At 40.3% G+C, this 18559-nt stretch overlaps 2 protein-coding genes across 8 annotated transcripts in view; both read right to left on the reverse strand.

Moving 5' to 3' along the window:
- The window catches only part of nkrf (NFKB repressing factor), an 11851-nt gene extending 7947 nt beyond the window's left edge, over positions 1-3904 (reverse strand). Inside the window, exons 1-2 of the mRNA XM_020596583.1 lie at positions 3469-3904; positions 3003-3133 (exon numbers count right to left, since the gene is read on the reverse strand). Of these exons, the coding sequence (XP_020452239.1) occupies positions 3003-3093 (91 nt within the window). The 5' untranslated portion in view covers positions 3094-3133; positions 3469-3904. The remainder of the gene's footprint in view (positions 1-3002; positions 3134-3468) is intronic.
- A 936-nt stretch (positions 3905-4840) lies between these two features.
- septin6 (septin 6) overlaps positions 4841-18559 on the reverse strand; it is an 18930-nt gene continuing 5211 nt past the window's right edge. Inside the window, exons 4-12 of one of the 7 annotated variants that reach the window (XR_002274326.1) lie at positions 15673-15859; positions 14014-14175; positions 13198-13294; positions 12349-12517; positions 11985-12117; positions 11667-11857; positions 10532-10584; positions 10165-10211; positions 7150-8410 (exon numbers count right to left, since the gene is read on the reverse strand). Coding sequence is in view for 6 of the 7 variants with exons in the window: in XM_020592228.1 (XP_020447884.1) it covers positions 6173-6197; positions 11667-11857; positions 11985-12117; positions 12349-12517; positions 13198-13294; positions 14014-14175; positions 15673-15859 (964 nt within the window). In the remaining variant the exon portion in view is untranslated. The other 6 variants (XM_020592264.1, XM_020592258.1, XM_020592249.1 and 3 more) reach the window with 6 other exon arrangements.

Genomic DNA, 18559 nt, shown 5'->3' on the forward strand with positions numbered 1-18559 from the left:
GGCCCCCCCATCCCCCCCCGGGGTCTTTGTGTGGCCGTTCTGGCCGTAAACAGGATGACCACTATCACCGCAGAGATGGCATTCACATTCGACCAGACTAGCCTTTACACAGACAGTCGAGTGGTTCTTGGTTATATCAGCAACGAGCGGCGCCGATTCCATGTCTATGTGAGTAACCGCGTCCAGAGGATCCGGAAAGACACCAATCCAGAGCAATGGCATTATGTAAGATCAGAACACAATCTGGCAGACGTTGCTACACGACCCATAGAGCCTGACAAATTACAGAACACTCTCTGGTTTAAGGGACCCGCATTCTTATACCAGCCAAAAACTGGAACTTTCCCAAGTAAACCCTTCAAACTCATCGACCCGGATAAAGACCCGGGAATTCAACCACAGGTGACAGTGCTGCGTACGATCACCACTCCACGCTTCGCATGCTTTTCAGACTGGGACTGTCTGGTTAAGGCAGTCAGACGACTGATCCACATTGCACGGTCCTTTAAGTAGAGTCGGAAAGACATTCCTCAAGCATGCCGGGGATGGCATCATTGTAAGCTTCCTCTAGGACCTGATACCATACTTAGGGGGTCCCAAGTCATTATACATGCGGTACAAAAGGAAAGCTATGGAGAAGACATACATCATCTCAAACAGGGTAAACCACTGCCCAGATCCAGCCCGTTGAAAGAATTGGACCCCTTCCTAGACCGCAACGGTCTGATGAGAATAGGAGGTCGCCTGATCAATGCAGACATAAGTGTGGAGGAGAGGAGAGAAGGAGAAACGCAAAAGATGGCAGATCTGCCCCATGAAAGGCTTAGTACTCAGCCTCCCTTCACACATGTGGGTTTGGACGTGTTTGGCCCGTGGTCCGTATCAGCTCGTAGGACAAGAGGCGGCTATGCAGAGAACAAGAGATGGGCGGTACTGTTCACGTGTTTAAGCATCAGAGCCGTTCATATCGAGGTGATCGAGTCTTTGGACACCTCCAGCTTCATTAACGCCTTAAGGAGATTCGTAGCTGTCCGTGGTCCAGTGAAGCTCATCCGCTCCGATAGAGGCACCAATTTCATTGGAGCTTGCAAAGACCTGCAAATTCCCTCCAACCTGGCCGAAAAGGTGGTGAAGCAGTTTCTGGCGGACCATGGTTGTACGTGGGTGTTCAACCCTCCTCACGCATCACACATGGGCGGCATATGGGAAAGGATGATCGGCATCGCTCGCAGGATTCTAGAGTCGATGCTTCTTCAGATGACTTCGCACAAGCTCACGCACGAGATACTCTCTACCTTCATGGCGGAAGTGTCGGCCATCATGAACAGCAGACCGCTCATTCCCGTGTCCACTGACCCAGCCAACCCCTTCATCCTGATGCCTGCCACTCTGCTCACCCCAAAGACTAGACTCCTTTTGGAGCCAATGGCGAAAGGAGTACCTTTCAACTCTACAACCACAACGAAAATGGCAACAGCAGCAATCGAACATCACCCAAGGCTGCATTGTTCTTCTCAAGGACTCCCGGTCAAAACGCAACGAGTGGCCTCTAGGGATCATAACGGAAACCTATCCCAGTCAAGATGGACAAGTTCGTAAGGTTCAAGTTCGTATCCTAGGAAAGGACGGACCGAAGCTGTTCTTGAGACCTGTCAATGAGATAGTCCTCCTTCTTCAGGACGACGCTAAACAGCTCTAAGGACCATCTCAGGGAAGTTTGACATTCCTTGAATGCCAGACAGGGAATGTGCTGTTCTCTACAAACAGTAGCTGCTTTATTAAAAATAATCAGTCAATTAATTAGTCAATCATCAGAGGATCATTGCATATGACAAGTTATTAATGAATCTCTGTCCTAAGACTGTAATTGCAGCTTCTGTGTCTCTTAGCGATGACATCATTAACGTGAGCCACATTCTACATACAGCTTATCTGTATTTAGACAGGATGATCGCTTCTCCTCGATTTAAGTTGTTTTGAAGGCACTTTCGGTATGTAAACGCTATTGAAAACGGTTAAGTTTAAGTAAAGGCAATGTTTAAGTTGAAAACATACTCATTTATCATTACGTTCTAGGATTATCAACGGGAGAAGTTAAGACACATTGTTAAGCAGTTATACGTTATTGCAGACGCTGTTTGTACATGCCTTTGTATGCACATGTAAATGTGCCAGTAGATGCTGTGCATTTATTATGTTATTTGTGTTTCTACAGTTTTACGTCATTCCATGGCCAGCAGTAAAGCGTCAAAGTCCATTGGTTGTCTGTGGTCTGTGGGAGACGTTATCTGTCTGTCGAGTCAAACTAGGTCTTTTGACATAAAGGGCAGAACACTTGGCCTGAAAGCCACAGTTAGGCTGGAGTTTTGAAGAAACAGACACACATTCGTGGTTTTGTTTTTTCATAGAATACGTTGACAATAACAAAATGTAATACTTAAACCTTATCATTATTTATGGTCATGACTCATTTTACTTAATCATTTTTTCCCCATTGTAACTAAATAAAATGATCTAATGACTACTATGGATTTTATCTGTCATTCTTTTACATCTTTCTGTTTAACAATTGAGTATTATTATTTAAATCCTTTTATTGGGTTTATTATTACTTTTTTCATCATTTTTATATCTTGTGTGCGTTTGTCTCATCCTGTTGTACCATTTACTTATCAGCTTGTCAGTCATCTTTAAACAATTTTTAATTGCAGTAATATGTACAAAAGGTGCTATACAATAATACCTTTTACTGGTTACAGTGGTGAAAGATGGAATTTTGTTGCTAACTGACTTGTAATTGCTGATACTGCTTATGTGCCAGGCAAACCTTCATGTGTAGTATATTTTAACTGCCCTAAAATCAGTGTGTGGCTTTTCAAATACTGAACACTACATTTGTCTAAGACTAGTTATAGAAATGTTTGAAACTGGGTAACTTAAACTGTACTTTTCCTTTCAAGAAGCCCACAATCAAAGCCTACACAAAGCAGATCAATACTCACTGCCATCACAAGAAGTAGGTCTCTTTTTTGCTTCAGGACAAGGATTTGGGTCAAAGGAGTGCATTTCGCCAGTGTCAGTCCCTTCTGCCATCACCAGCACCGTCCAAATCAAATCCAGGCCATCCCTGTAACTGTGGCCAAAAGATATCACAGTCATTGAGTGGATGTATGAGATATACAAGCATAAAAACATTTGGACATAATGAGTTAATACCAAGCAACACCACCCGCCAGCAGCTTGCAGTGACTGAAATATAGTCATTATGTGATTGGACAAAACATTATTACACTACATAAGACGCTGCAGGCTGGAAAAACAGCTGAATTTCGTACCAATATAAAGTCTCGACCGGGTGAAGCACTAGGGCGACATGGCACACAAGCAAACACGTTTAGCAAAATAAACATAATATTTAACAACATCGGCACATGCGACTAAAGTTACTTAGTGATGTCATTTTCTTACCTTTAGGTGTAGCCTTTGGTCCGACTTCAACGTCTGTCCTTCAGCTGAGCAAGAGACAGTGTATTTATTTTAAAGATCAGTCGGCTATTATTATCGTGCTAGCCTTTTTAGCTAGCTAATGTTGGCAACCCACAGGTTACTGCTAGCATTAGCCAGCTAGCCTCTAGCTAACCTGGCTGTACTTAGAGCGACTGCCTGCTCATACAAGTTTAGAGTCAGCTCGTCCTTACAGGAAACCGACATGAAAGTATGTGTCCTTTAAGGGGTTTCTCCAAGATGGGTAGTTGAAAGTGCTGTGAAAAACCTCCTAGTGTACACAGATACCCATTCAAATATAGCAGCAAGCATCCATTTTCTGGTCCGCTACAGTAAAATCATGGCGGCTGTCACCGCACTGACCCAAAATGCTTTGCTGCCGGTGAATTTAGTCACAGTCTTTAGCATTCATAATACATTCATGCTTAATATATGTACATTATGTCTATAAATCACAGTGACCTGCTGTCAGTATAATATACATATACGTATATAGAAGCAAACATCTTACTGCAGCAATACTGAACATTTTATGCATTAAGAGTTGAGATACAGTATGTGAATCTCAGGTCCACTGAAGGGTTTCACTGAGTGTAACCATTATATAAGAACAGTGCACTGTTATACTATTAAGTAAAGGTATGGCGTATTGCTGCCACAGAAGCTAATTATACTTTATTTGAAGGTTATGTAGCTTTTTTTTTTTACCTTAGCTGACAGTAGTGTAGCCATCCTATCACTGGCATCATTGCACATTCATGTCTGCCTTTCCTATAATGTTTTTATTTTCATTTCCCATAATGGTAGAGGGTTTCAAATGTTTTACATATGAAAAGGTGGTAGAGGTAGAGGGATGAACTTGCAACACTGAATAAAAGACAAAAGCTTAAAGTGTCAGTTTTTTGTTTTATTGAAAATGTACATCAATGGAATTAAACTAAAGTAAGATACTGAATTTGTATTGTGGGTAATTTTTAACTAAAAGAGGTAATGACTGATACTAGAAAAATGTATGGCATTTTCTGACACCAAAATGTTACTTGACAGAGTCACATCCAGAGATCATAAGTAATAAACAAGTCTCCACTTCAATACACAAAATATATCCTTATAAATTATATAATTGCATGAGTATTTCTAATACTCCTATCTGGGATTCAATTCAACTCCATCAATACTAATATTTGGCAAAATGGGAGCTGGAATCATGAGAAAGAGCAAATATACATTATAAATATGCACCATTTTGGAAAAAAATAAAAACAGCAATGAAGTTGAAATAGATTGAAAAATTTAGCTATTAATATTAGTTATAAAAAACAAGCAGGTCAACGGGTCAAGGTTCACAGCTGTAATTTAATAAAATGATGCATGCAAAATATAGAATAGGCTGGTGAATATTAAAGTACAATGTGTAATAAAAGGCCAGGGCATGTGAGCTCCATGGTATTTAACAGTGACATGTAAACATGGGCACCATCAAATGAAGTGCTAAATGTAGATATTGCTTTGGTTTAGGCATGATTATGACCTCTAATTTAAATCACTGTAATATTGATGCTCAGAAGACCTGGAGGCAGGAGACGTTCATTTCTAAGTGAACTAGATTCAAGAAAACGTCTGCTCTGATTCTGTACTTGATTACACATTATCACAGTGAATTTTAAGTTTGTGTTTAAGCAGCAGCTTTGATGCTTCAGTAGCATTTCATTCTAATGTGCACTTCGTATTCATAATCCTGTTGAAAGGATGAACGCGTAGTGCAGGGCACTGCAATTTTGTTTAAAGTAAAGATCAAATAATGGTTTCACCTATGTAGCAACTCCCACTGATGACTTCTACAAACTAAAAGAGTCTCTTTATATACATTAAGACATAGTAGCAGATTTAAACTGTGCCCGGTTCCCACCCTGCCTGGGTTTAGAGCTTCATTTGGTGCTCAGAAATACCATGCGAGTCCACATAAGGCCATAGTCAACAAAATAAGATGCAATGGGGAGAATAAAAAAGTTGAGCACAGCGAGTAAGACAGGAAGAGGTAAAGGTTGCTTAGTTCTTGCTGAAGCTGAAATCCCCTCTTCAGGTGGTCAAGACAGATTAAAAGAAGCTAAAGAGACAAAGAGAAAGAAAGCCAGCAATTAGAGTTGGAAAAGCAGAAACTGTTCCAAGATAAGAATCAGAAGTGCATCTGATACCAGAGAGAAAACAGATTTAGATGGCAAAATCCTTGCAGTTGCAATCATTCAGAAAATCCATTAAGCATAAATATTGAGTGGACAATGTGCCCAGTGCTGGTTTTTAAAATCTCATAGGATATTTTAATTTTACATAATTGTCTGTCATCCATTTAAGTGAGCTAAATGTAAATGTACTATCAAAATATGACAATGAACAAGTGAGTGTCTATACTCTCCATCACAACTGAAGTAGAGAAGGTGTTAGTCACAGCAAAAACAGTACACACACAAGCAGCAGCAATAAAACAAGAATTAAATTACATAAGGTGAGATCAGAGCAGCAGTGACACACATACACATTTCCATATTATTGCAGAGCAGGTAATATTTAAGAAACCCTGACAGATGGGGTCCACAGAGCCACTGGTCACAACTGAGGTACTCAGTACCCACATAGGCTGGTCTCTTAGCAAAGCTTGAGGGTTGAGGACCTACTCAGTGCAGAGCCAGGGATTACTGCAAAGGAAAATGAAACCACACAGACCAGTGAGCTGAGGGCTAGAAGGAGGGGGCTCATCTTGATGTATTTTGAGTGGTTTTATGCAGTGATGCCTTTAGTCCAAGTTGGTTTTCTCTTTCATGAGAAAAGCAACTTTAAACTTCGAAAACAAGGATAAAAAGAGGTACAGAACTAAAATGAACATACCAGAAGATTATAAATTGATGAGACCAAGAGGCAACAAGAATGTTTGACTTTGAGATGTTAACCACAGCTGATATACACAGTCCTCTAGAAATACAGATGTGAGCAAAGGGGACCTCATCAAAGTAAAAGTTACTGGACTAGCATCAACATTCATTCACAGTGATGTTTCAAATTTCAAACCACCATCTAGATGCCTCATCACTCAATTCAAAGCAGTTTCCCTGTCGACACATTAAATGTTAATCACCTAATTTACAGCAGTCTATCATACACAATGATTATGGTCAGTTTTAATAGTTGGTGAGAAATTGGCCTTTATTTAATTTTGAGATAATATTTTTTATTTTTTTTATGCATAACACTTATACAAACATTGGTCCCTGCAGGACAACGGACATGCGCCTTCATAAGTAAAATTTTAAAAAGTTACAATTATACTAAACATTATATACTTAAAAAACATCACATTTGTGTGTAAAAAAGGTGCAAATATGAGCACTAATACATGTATGCACACAACGCACGACAATGAATGAGGTATGGCAAAAGTGGCAGAGATTAGGCTCACATCTATTCATGCATCAGGCCAAAGTTAAACAGCATCAGCAAAGGGACACGAGATTAAATCCATGTTCTATTGTGATATCTATTTCAGTTTATTATAAGCCCAAAGCATGATCTATGGCTGTAGTGACAATTAACCCTTAGAACCAATAAGATCTTCATACAACCAATCCTCATTTTTGATATTTATGGTTGTTGTTTTTTTAAGCTATTAGCATTCAGTGGATTTACATTTGATAATTACTTCTCTGAATGTAGTTTTCTACATTGGTAGCAGGGTCTGCCATTGTCAACCTAGATTCAAATGCCTTTACACACACCAGACTCACCGGACGTGAGGTGTGCATATAATCCAGCATTACCATTTGTAATGTTATCTGAGTAATATCAGCTTCACCGTTTACTGCTCCCTCTCATATCAGTATTGTTTTGTTTGTATTGTTTTTTTTACTCTTAACATAAATCAGTGTTGTGCTAAGCTATCTGTAATAGCCTACTGCTGCTTCTTCACTTTAAAAGTGTTGGAATTATTGAAACATGGGGTGGTTGTACTGTGAAGCTGTCATGAGAAGCTCAATGTATTCATCATCACAGTAAGTAATTAAAAACCATCTACAAAAGATGACATGTCATTTTACTATCTTTATCAAATCAGTTTTAAATATTGCAGGAGCAATGACTAAATGCTGTGTTCAGCATGAAATCGGTTTGTGCTCAACACCTGCTGTAAACGTTAAAACAATTTGTTTGGCTGCATGAAAAAGATACCTTCTATTGTATTTCTTTCTGCTGGTGTCACCAAATTAGTCAAGAATGAGGAATAACTTAATTATAGTTAATCACAAACTAGCCCAACCCCCAACTCAGTGATTAATTACTAACAAGTATCGAGAACATCCATTAACAAGCAGCTGTGGAGTGGAGTGGGACTGAGAATCACTAAGATGATTGCTGCACTTTAATCTGAAGAATACATTTTCTCCATCCTCTCACTGCCTGTAGGTCTTTGACCACATACATACATACATACTCAGGTCCCAATAGTGAATGCATGTTTTCCTTTTGCCTCTGTACATTCTTACCCATCACAACTGCAGTCATGTATGTTAATATTAAAAAAAGCTCACTTCATCATGCAAAGAATCACAGAATTATTTAAAAAAAGCTCATACTGAATGCATTTTTGTATATATGCAAGTATAAAAAGATAAGCTGAACAACTGCTTCTACAAACAATGTAACAGACAAGCAACATTCAGCAAAAAAATAAATAAAAAAAAAGTGACATCAGACTGATAGCAATGCCCAGCATCTTCCACAGAGCGAGGGAGGCAGGTGGAGGGTTGGATTATGGGGGTTGGGTGAGGGTGAGGAGGGTATACTGTAAAGGATGATGGGGTAGAAACTCATTCACAGCAGGATGGCCACAAAGGAGCACTTTTTCTACAGGGATCCTAAGCTGGAAATGAGAGAGAAGGGCTGTTAATGCTTTCTTTGTGTTAAAACATCATCACAACACACACCAACTCACACTGGTGACATCAACATTAGTGACAAGATGGCACTTAGAGCAAATCATGCTTGCAAGGCAACTCGAAACGTTTTAGTGTACAAAGACGAGTGTGCAAGGACAGTTGTCTACTTTTTGGAATCAGACCAGTGAAAGTTTTTTGTTTTTTGAGATTCTGTTCCGCCTCTGAGCTTTAAACAATGTTTCTGACTGTCTTCCTCATTGCTCAGTATCAAACAGCAGCTTGTTTTCATATATTTAACAGTCTTGAGCTGCTTGAGGAGTTTACAGATTGCAAGACAGATGTCTTCATTCACCCCCCAGCGGTCAAGTCCCAATAACATCGCTCTATGTGGATTTGACTTTTCGATCAACCAAACATGACATTTCTATAAACAGAGATGGACTCTGAGGCTATTTGCTGCTCTGGTCTTCGCTGTTGGTCTCAGTTCAGCCCTGAATGGCTCTTTGTGTGAACGCAGGGCCGAGTGGGGAAGGACACAGGGAAGCCACGAAAAAGAGACTGTTGTGGATTTACAGAGACAGATGGGGCAGTATATCAAATGGGTGTGTGGAGATCTAATAAACTGGCTGATTTATATTCTGGCACAGTAAACACCGAGCTCAAGGATATGATCAACACAGATGTTACCAACACAAAACCGCATTTCTAGACTGTTGCCCACTACTCAAATAATAATTTAATGAGCACATTAAATGTTTAGATATTTAACAGCTTCCAATAATTCATTTGATTGATTATTTTCATCATCAATTAATCTGTCCATAATTTCCTTTCGACTGGTAATTCTGTTTATAAAACAATGGAAGATTCCATTAATAACTTCCCACAGCTGAAGCTTGCATGTTCAAATGTCCTGTTTTGTCCAATCAACAGTCTGAAACTAAAATATTTTCCATTTACTATCATGTATTACAAAGAAAAGCATCAAATCCTCATATCTGATAAGGGGAAACCAGCTAATGTTTGTTATTTTTGCTCAGAAAAAAATGTCAATTTTTCCATTATCAAAATAGCTGGTGTTTTATTTTCTGTTAATCCACTAAGTGTTGCTGCTCTAGTGCACAGCCAATCTGATATTCAGTGAAGGAAAACATGAAGTAATGCTCCAACTAACAATTACTGTACTTGATTGTTGATTAATCTACTGATTATTTTCTCGATTAATGGACGAGTCTATAAATGTCAGAACACTGAATGCACCATAATCACCCATCACAGTATCCTAGAGCTCAGTGATGTCTGATGTCATTGCATGTCATGTTTTGTCTGAGCAACAGTCCAAATCACAAAATATTCATTTTCCTATTGCAAAAGACTAAGATAAGAGTCATCAGTGTTTGACACTTTTGCTGGAAATGCACAGATTAAGTGAACCACATCACCTCCCGAGGTGGTCTCAGTTTGGTTCGTTTCAGAGGGGCCCGAGTTCACTTGGTATGTTCACATTTACACAAAATATGCTGACTACTCACTGTGAGTTGGTTTTGAGGGCTGAAAGGGACCAAGTATGAAAACGCCCATATTCACTTATTTCTAACTTGCATTTAAAATGAACTCTTATTCATATCTATTCAATAAATTAAAGCTGTTTTATAACCAGTCAATGATGCCTCCTATACATTTGTCACAGTTGTATTGCTTTGTCTGGTGGTGTTGGAACTCAAAAAGGGAGTCTTACCAGAAAAGGTGCCTCATGCAGCATGCAGCAAGTGTGGGAGGAGTTAACTGGAAAACATTATGGATGCAACATAGGTGACACATGCACTCACAGGACAGAGACACATCTACACAACAAGCAATAATCAGTAACTGCATTTCCTGGGAACTGACAAAACTCAAGGTTAGGAGCAGATAAACATAATTATTACTGTGTTAACATTTGAAATGCAAGACTCCTGTAGTTTTAAATCAGTGACCCACAGACAAAGCTAAAAACTGCACAGCTGTCCCCGTTTGAACAGATACTTTCCAAACAGTGCTCATACAGAGAAGAAATGGCTGTGAAGAAAATAAATTAACAACAAAGAAAATAAAGCAACAAGAACCTTCTCAGCACAAGTGTCTTCTTCCTTTTCTAACAGGCACGGAGTCGCATCAGCTTTAACACACAATCAGGAGTCAATTACCAGGATGAAGGGACCAACAATGTCAAAAGCACACTGAAGCCATACTGGAACATGTCATGTTACTAACACCGTCTGCTTTATGGCCATGATGTCTTTAAAACCTAATTACATGAACTGTTAAGAGGGAACAAGAGAAACAGTGTCAAAATGTCACATTATAATGATGCACAATTGGCAGTTGAGAATATAGAACTGATAGGGTAGAGGAATTGCTCAGTAGTTCCCATTAATCCATCTGAAACAATTGTTAAGCGTGATATGGAAAACAACTAAAATTTTCTAATACATTTATTCAGTCATTTTTAAACAGTTGCATTAAAACTGTTTGCACATATTTAATTTCATAATCTGTTTTGCTTGAGACAAGCATTTAAGTGCAGAGTAATGATTTCTGACTGGAATTCACTCAGTGAATTCTGCTGACTGGCTCGCTTTCAACTGTAAGGACAGGTTGTCATTTCACCAGTCTTTCCCCTCTCTGCTCCTCATTTCTGGTCCACATTGGTGAGGAATTCTGAATTCTGGCCAGCTACATTTACATGCAATTTGGTTCCCACTATATTCTTTGTTAATATATCAAGGGTAGCATTCATTTACCTCTTAAAAACAAAGAGTAGAGTGGGAGTCTGATAGCATTCCTGGGCTTAAGGGTCTTTACCTCATGTTTGCATTAAATTTCACAAAGCTCAGGTGGATTATTAATGAGTGGTGACAAAGGAACCACTAAGCACTTGGTGAAAATTAAGCTAAATTAACTTCTGTCTGTGCATAGAGTGGACGAGGCAGTTTGCATTTTGGTCAGAATTCAGGTGATGTTCAAAATACAGAGTCCATGGGTTTAGAAGAATTATAACCATGTATTGATGTGAACCTAGTCAAACCACTCACTGAACAGTTCTCAGAAACTAATTTGGCAAATGATCAACATCCTGAAATGTCAGTGCAACTCAGAGTCATAGTATCCTGGCTTTTTCAATCCTCGTACAACCGAAGGTGGTCTCCTGCACCAGAGGTGTAGTGATAAAGACACAGGGGGAAAGAGAACATTACTTACTTTTTCCTCTCTTTGTCCCTCTTGAGCGTGGAGGAGCCCCCTGCTTGCTGAGCTTGGTTCTGCAAGAGCTCTGCAGCAGTCTTTTTCTGTTTGAACATGTTGAGCTCGTCATCCAGGCTCTTCTTCTTCTCCTCTAGTTTCTTTTTCTCGTCCTGGTGGAGCTTCTTCAAACGGTCAAACTTCTCATGCAGCTATGCAGCGGTGACAAATGAAACATAGGTTTTGTGTTAATTGAAACAGGAGCAGAAGCTTATAACAAAGGTTAGCAAATCACATGATATTTCAAGATATGGTAGGATCCAAGTTTAGTGATCATACCTCTTTCTCTGCTTCTTTGAGCTCAGCCTCCTTCTCTTTAACTCTTTGGACAAACATTTGTCTCATTTCTTCTTCTTTCTTCTGCAGCTCACCCATGAACTCGTTCCTCTTAGCTTCATATGTCTCCTGCAGACTGGCGGAGAAAAAAAATGTAGTAATAGAAACATTAAACTATGTACTGTTCACCAGATACAGACACAAACCCAAACTGGTGCAATCTAGGAGAAGAATAAAAAGTTCAAATAATACAAAGAAGCATAAAAATGCAAAATAAAACAGTGAATAGAGCAGAAAAAAGTATGTGGAAATCCAGAAGATAAAAGCAAAGTCCAGCAGCAAAAAAAAGCACCCTCATGTCTCCTACCTGAAGGGCTTGCTGTCAGGGTCTGTGTCCTTAAAGCCCATCTCCTCCAGTTTGCAGCGGCGGTAGAGCTCATAATGGCGTGTGTGAGTCTGCTCTCGCAGGTCTTCCATGTTCACTCTGATTAGCATTTCTCGCAGTTTGACAAAGTCACAATGATTCTCGTTTTCCACTATGGGAGACATAGTGACACATGTATGTTTTACCCCACACACCAAATGGCATCCGATTCATTAGGGGGTGGGGAGACCAAGCATCACTGGTATTTACATTATGTCAGAGCTAAGAATTTTACGTTTTACGATTCACAGGCCCAGTCCCATCAATACGAAACATAGTATTGTTAATGTCCTGTAGCTTCTCTATTGATTTCGTTATCAGACTGGGGTAAGCACCATGCTCCCACAGAACATGTGATATCATGTGAATACACATGCAGTCAGTCTGATGACCACGGACTGACCGACACGTATTCAGTCAGTCAGTCTGTGGTCATCAGACCCTATGTCAAATAATTCCTGCAGCCAGAAATACTATACAATGCTTTCCGTAACCACAGTGACATATTTTCACTGTTTTGGCTGTAATCCAGCACACCGAATTTCAAAAGAAACACTGACTATGAAAGTGCTGACTTTCAGCTTTTAAGATGCTGAGAGCGGCTGCAGCTCCAACATACAGTATAATGGCAGAGAAGGTACTGTAGTTTAGTGAGGTTATGTAACTGGTTATCAGCTAGTTTACAGCAGCTGTTGGAGCTAAGGGGGAATATGGGGGGAGGGAGTATTTTTTGCAGCTCTGACAAGACAGAGCACACACTCATCTTCTGTACAGGATGTGACCAAAGCTTACCCTGCACTGTCCCCCAGGGGTACTGCCGGGCCTTCACCATCTTGTTCCCAAGCTTCACTTCCTCCGTGCTCCCCACCACAGCAAATGGCAAATGGCTCTGTGAAGCAGAAGTAAACATGAGAGCTCTACAGATTCACTTCAACCTCTCTCCACCAATCCCCATGCATCCCCAACAAAACTGCACGTGTACTTGCTGCAGCTATGCTAACATTTTGTTGCTCAAAAATCCAAGAGCACTACTACCTCACACATGAGAAATCTGGACAAATCCTCCACATCTACTGTACAAGTAGCATTAATATCACTAAGAAAACTGAGAGAAATGTGTTATTTTTAAAAACAATTTTCAAAGACAACAAGAAACAGCTCTGACATGACAATGCATTACACGGTAATGCTGTACAACAAGAGCTGACAGTCAGTGGTATAACAGAACCAGTCAGGGAGAGTTTCCATGGATCAGGACTCAAAGAGGTAAGTGAGTCTTGGCTTCTTTGTCAGTGAACACAGGTCCTTTACCACACTGCAGGCTTCCTGCAGAGTGAGCTGGCTGACTGTGCTGCTCTGAACACACCCTGCATGGGGCGGCTTCCTGACAGCCTGAGCAGACACGAGGCCTGGACTGATTTTAGATCATGTGGTTTGTGCCGTTACTGCACAACAGATTTAATGTTAAATTTAGAGACAAGGACTATAGCTGCACCTCTGTATTCCCTTAAGATTAAAGTCTTAACAAAATGCACATAAACTCATATCCATTATGACTGTACCAGTGTATGCATGTGACCTAGAAAGAAAACCTGTTGTGAGCCTCACATTCATGCTGGAGTTGATCTCTGCCACAGACTCGTCATCAGTGGGGAACTGGTAGATCTGCACCCCGTTGCTGACTAGCTCACTGGTGATTTTGATTTTGAACTTGGCCAGTTCGCTCTTGGAGATGGCATCTGACTTGGCAATGATAGGGATAATGTTAACCTGCAATTGAAAAGTGAAGAGAGAAATAATGTAGGCTGACACAATGATAGGGTGAAGATAATACTTTCAGATATGGAGCTAAATATAGAGCCACTTCCAGCCATCCATCAGCAGCAACATTTCATCACTTCCATTTATGTAGTCCAAAAAGGGAAGATTTGGTGTGATATTAAATAGGTTCTGGTAGTAATTTCAAATACAATCTCGTAAAGAAAAGAGCGTTGAGTTACCGGGGCTCTCTTCAAAATTTTAACATACCATAGTTTGTCTGTTTAGCTCCAGGTTCTTTTCAAATCAGGCCTTTGTGTACTGCAAACAATACAGATTCTTAAGCACAGCGATAAAAATAGTAAATGCTACAAAGAGAGCCACGGGCTACCAGTTCCTGCTCCGTATGAATTAAAAGCTGTCCAAACAAACTGTAAAAAGCCAGACTCAAATGGTTTCAACAATGTTTATGCATCCATGTTATGCAAGCAGAAAAATAATTACAGATAGACAGGGAAGAGGGAAAAAAGACAGGGTCATTTTCATATATGCTTCATAGATGCTGAAAAATGAGACTCAACCCCACACATGCATTTTTGTAGTTCCATGTCATCTATGCAATCCAAATGTGGACCCCTCTAACTATTAGCAAGGGATGCTCAGGATCATGCAAACAACAATATTTTACTGTATCCCTGAGTCTGATAAGGATCCTGCTCAAGGGTGCTTCAGCAGAGTACTGTTTTCTGAATGTGTCAACTCTCCATTGCGAGTGCTGGCTGGAGGACACAGCTGCTCTGGGAAACACTAAGCAGACTCTTTGCACAAAAGCCAGTGGATCTATGTAAATAAGCTACTGTGAAAAGGGCCTCACAAAAACGAAGCAGCAATCACTGAGCTGAGTGCATTTCACAGCTGACCTACAATGATGCAGCAACACGACCAGAGCCAATCTGCATGTAGGCAGATGGCTGGGAAAGGGTTTATGACCCATGACCGGAGTAGATGGATAAAATGCTGCAAACAGCCATGCAGTGGATTTACCTCAAGTGCGTATATGAGCAGTGTTTTACAGTAAGTCTATCTATGTTTGTAGGCGATAAAACAGTTGTGGTTTAACATCACTATGCTGCTGTTCTTTTCAATTAACAGCTTAAAATAACACAGACACTGTGGCCATTAAATCTGTAAATCCTACATAAATGAAAATAAACTGTATGATACTTTTAAACATAGAAAAACCGTGATAAAACCTGAACACTAATTGGTATTGATCAGAATAGAGTCACTTTTGACTTTTCCCATTTAGGGGTCGCCACAGCGAAATCGCCATGCTGACGACTCGCATGTTGGTACTGATCAGAATATGAACCCAAAATTGAAGTGGATATCTAAATAAAACACCCCCCAGTTTCTTCATCAACAAAAACAAATTCTCCAGGAAATGCTGAGACAGAAGAATGACGTCTGACCAATGAGAATAGTATGATAAAACTAACTGTGGCTCACCTTACTATCAAGTTTCTTCATGGTCACCAAGTCCAGGGATTTGAGGGAGTGTCCCGTGGGAGCAATGAAGTACAGGCATGCATGGATACGGGTATCGTGGTAGCTGTGTAGCGTGCGTTTGATTTTCAGTTCCTCCTGTAGATATGCTTCAAACTGGGCATCAATAAACTCCACAATGGACTTGTAGCTGTCAGAAAAGTAGAAACATTGAAGAAATTCAAAAAATCCTTTTCCGAAACACTTTATTAAAACTTATCCTGTTACTAATAATACAGTATTTCTAGAGTCTTCTACATCTGGACAGAGTCTCACAGACAGACTACAACAGAGGTGTAGCTATACTCATTAGATAAAGACAATGTGTCCTTTAAAGGTTACTCTCATTGTAGATTTGAGTATTCTTTGAGGGTGATGGCATTGCATAATCCACTGTGCACCCTACAGTTGCTTAATGAAGCATTTATGTGATCCTCATCAACTGCTACATTTGAGAAATATGAAAGTACTTTTTTTTCCCGGGGTGTGTTCTCTTGGTCATCCATCACCAGTAAAAATATGGCTTGATCTAAAGCACCATTTTCTAATAACTTTTGAATTTCCATTAATAGATTATACTCTATGTGGGAAACAATTCCACTACAGCAGATGTCTATCTGGCAATGCTGTTACCAAGTTTAAGGAAATAATTCCATCTTTATCTACTTCAGTGCCGTTTGCCAACACAGTGGAAGGAGGCCACCTTAACTTTACTCCCACACAAGTCGATAATCTTGTTGATAGTACTGCAGCCTTCCTGCGTAATACACTTATACCATTGCCCCTCTGAAAAGGAAGGCAGTGAAACAGAGAAGGCTAGCCCCATGGTACAGCTCGCAGCTCCGCTCCCTAAAGCAGGCATCACGAAAAATGGAAAGGAGGTGGTGCTCCACTAAGTCAGAAGAGTTTTTCATAGCCTGGAAAGATAGTTTAATAACATATAAGAAAGCCCTTCATAGTGCCAGAACCGCATTTTATTCATCACTGATTGAGGAAAATAAGAACAACCCCAGGTTTCTTTTCAGCACTGTAGCCAGGCTGACAAAGAGCCACAGTGCTGTTGAGCTTAACATTCCCTTAGATCTCAGCAGCAATGACTTCATGAGCTTCTTTACAAATAAAATCACAACTATTAGAGAAAAAATTGATCTGATCTGATTAACCTCTCTCTATTAACAGGTTATGTTCCACAGGCTTTTAAACTTGCAGTAATTAAACCTCTACTCAAAAAGCCTACTCTTGACCCAGGTGTCCTAGCTAATTATAGACCAATATCCAATCTCCCATTTATTTCCAAAATCCTTGAAAAAGCTGTTGCAAAGCAGTTATGTGACCACTTGCACAAGAATGATTTGTTTGAGGATTTTCAGTCAGGATTTAGAGTCCATCATAGTACAGAAACCGCACTGGTGAAAGTCACCAATGATCTTCTCCTAGCCTCGGACAAAGGACTTGTCTCCATACTTGTCCTCTTAGATCTCAGTGCTGCTTTTGACACCATTGAGCACAGCATCTTACTGCAGAGACTTGAACATGTTATTGGGATTAAAGGAACTGCGCTAAGTTGGTTCAAATCTTATTTATCAGAAAGATTTCAATTTGTTCATGTCAATGACAAATGTTCCACACAAACTGACGTTAGTCACAGCGTTCCACAGGGCTCTGTGTTAGGCCCAATTCTCTTCACTTTATACATGATCCCTTTAGGCAATATTATCAGGAAGCACAACATAAATTTCCATTGCTATGCAGATGATACTCAGTTATATTTATCTATGAAGCCAAATGAATCAGGTCAGCTGGTCAAACTTCAAGCATGTCTTAAAGACATAAAGGCCTGGATGACCTGCAACTTCTTACTTCTAAACTCTGACAAAACTGAAGTTATTGTGCTTGGGCCTGAAAACCTTAGAAATCTGCTGTCTAATCATATAGTTACTTTAGATGACATAGCTCTTGCCTCCAGTACTACTGTGAGGAACCTTGGAGTCATCTTTGATCAGAATATGTCCTTTAAATCACACATAAACCAAGTCTCTAGATCTGCCTGCTGTCACCTGCGCAATATTGCAAAAATCAGGAGCATCCTGTCTCAAAGTGATGCTGAAAAACTGGTCCATGCATTTGTTACTTCCAGGCTGGACTACTGTAACTCTTTACTATCAGGATGTCCCAATAATTCCCTAAAAAGCCTCCAGTTAATCCAAAATGCTGCAGCCAGAGTACTGACAGGAACTAGCAAGAGAGATCATATCTCTCCCATATTAGCTTCTCTCCACTGGCTCCCTGTAAAATTCAGAATAGAATTTAAAATCCTTCTCCTAACATACAAAGCCCTTAATGACAAGGCTCCATCGTATCTTAAAGACCTCGTAGAGCCTTATCATCCTAACAGAGCACTTCACTCTCAGAGTGCAGGTTTACTTGTGGTTCCTAGAGTCCACAGAAGCAGAATGGGAGGCAGAGCCTTTAGCTATCAAGCTCCTCTCCTATGGAACCAACTCCCAGTCTCAGTTCGGGAGGCGGACACCCTCTCTACCTTTAAGATTAGACTTAAGACGTTCCTTTTTGATAAAGCTTATAGTTAGGGCTGGATCAGGTGACCCTGAGCCCTCCCTTAGTTATGCTGCTATAGGCCTAGGCTGCTGGGGGCCCCATGATGCTCTGAGTTTCTTTCCCCTCCCCTCCTGCTCTCCTCTCCTCTCCTCCCCTCCCCTCTCCTCTCTCTCCCTATGCTTCTATATGCCACCATTACACATCACTAACTTTGTGTCTCCGCCCTCCCGTAGTGTGTCCTCTCTCTCTCCCTGTACCTTTCTACAGGTTGCCCTGGCCCTGGAGCTCTATGTCT

Source organism: Monopterus albus, unplaced genomic scaffold, assembly GCF_001952655.1.
Source record: "Monopterus albus unplaced genomic scaffold, M_albus_1.0 scaffold2.1, whole genome shotgun sequence".
In the NCBI taxonomy this organism is placed as follows: Eukaryota; Metazoa; Chordata; class Actinopteri; order Synbranchiformes; family Synbranchidae; genus Monopterus; species Monopterus albus.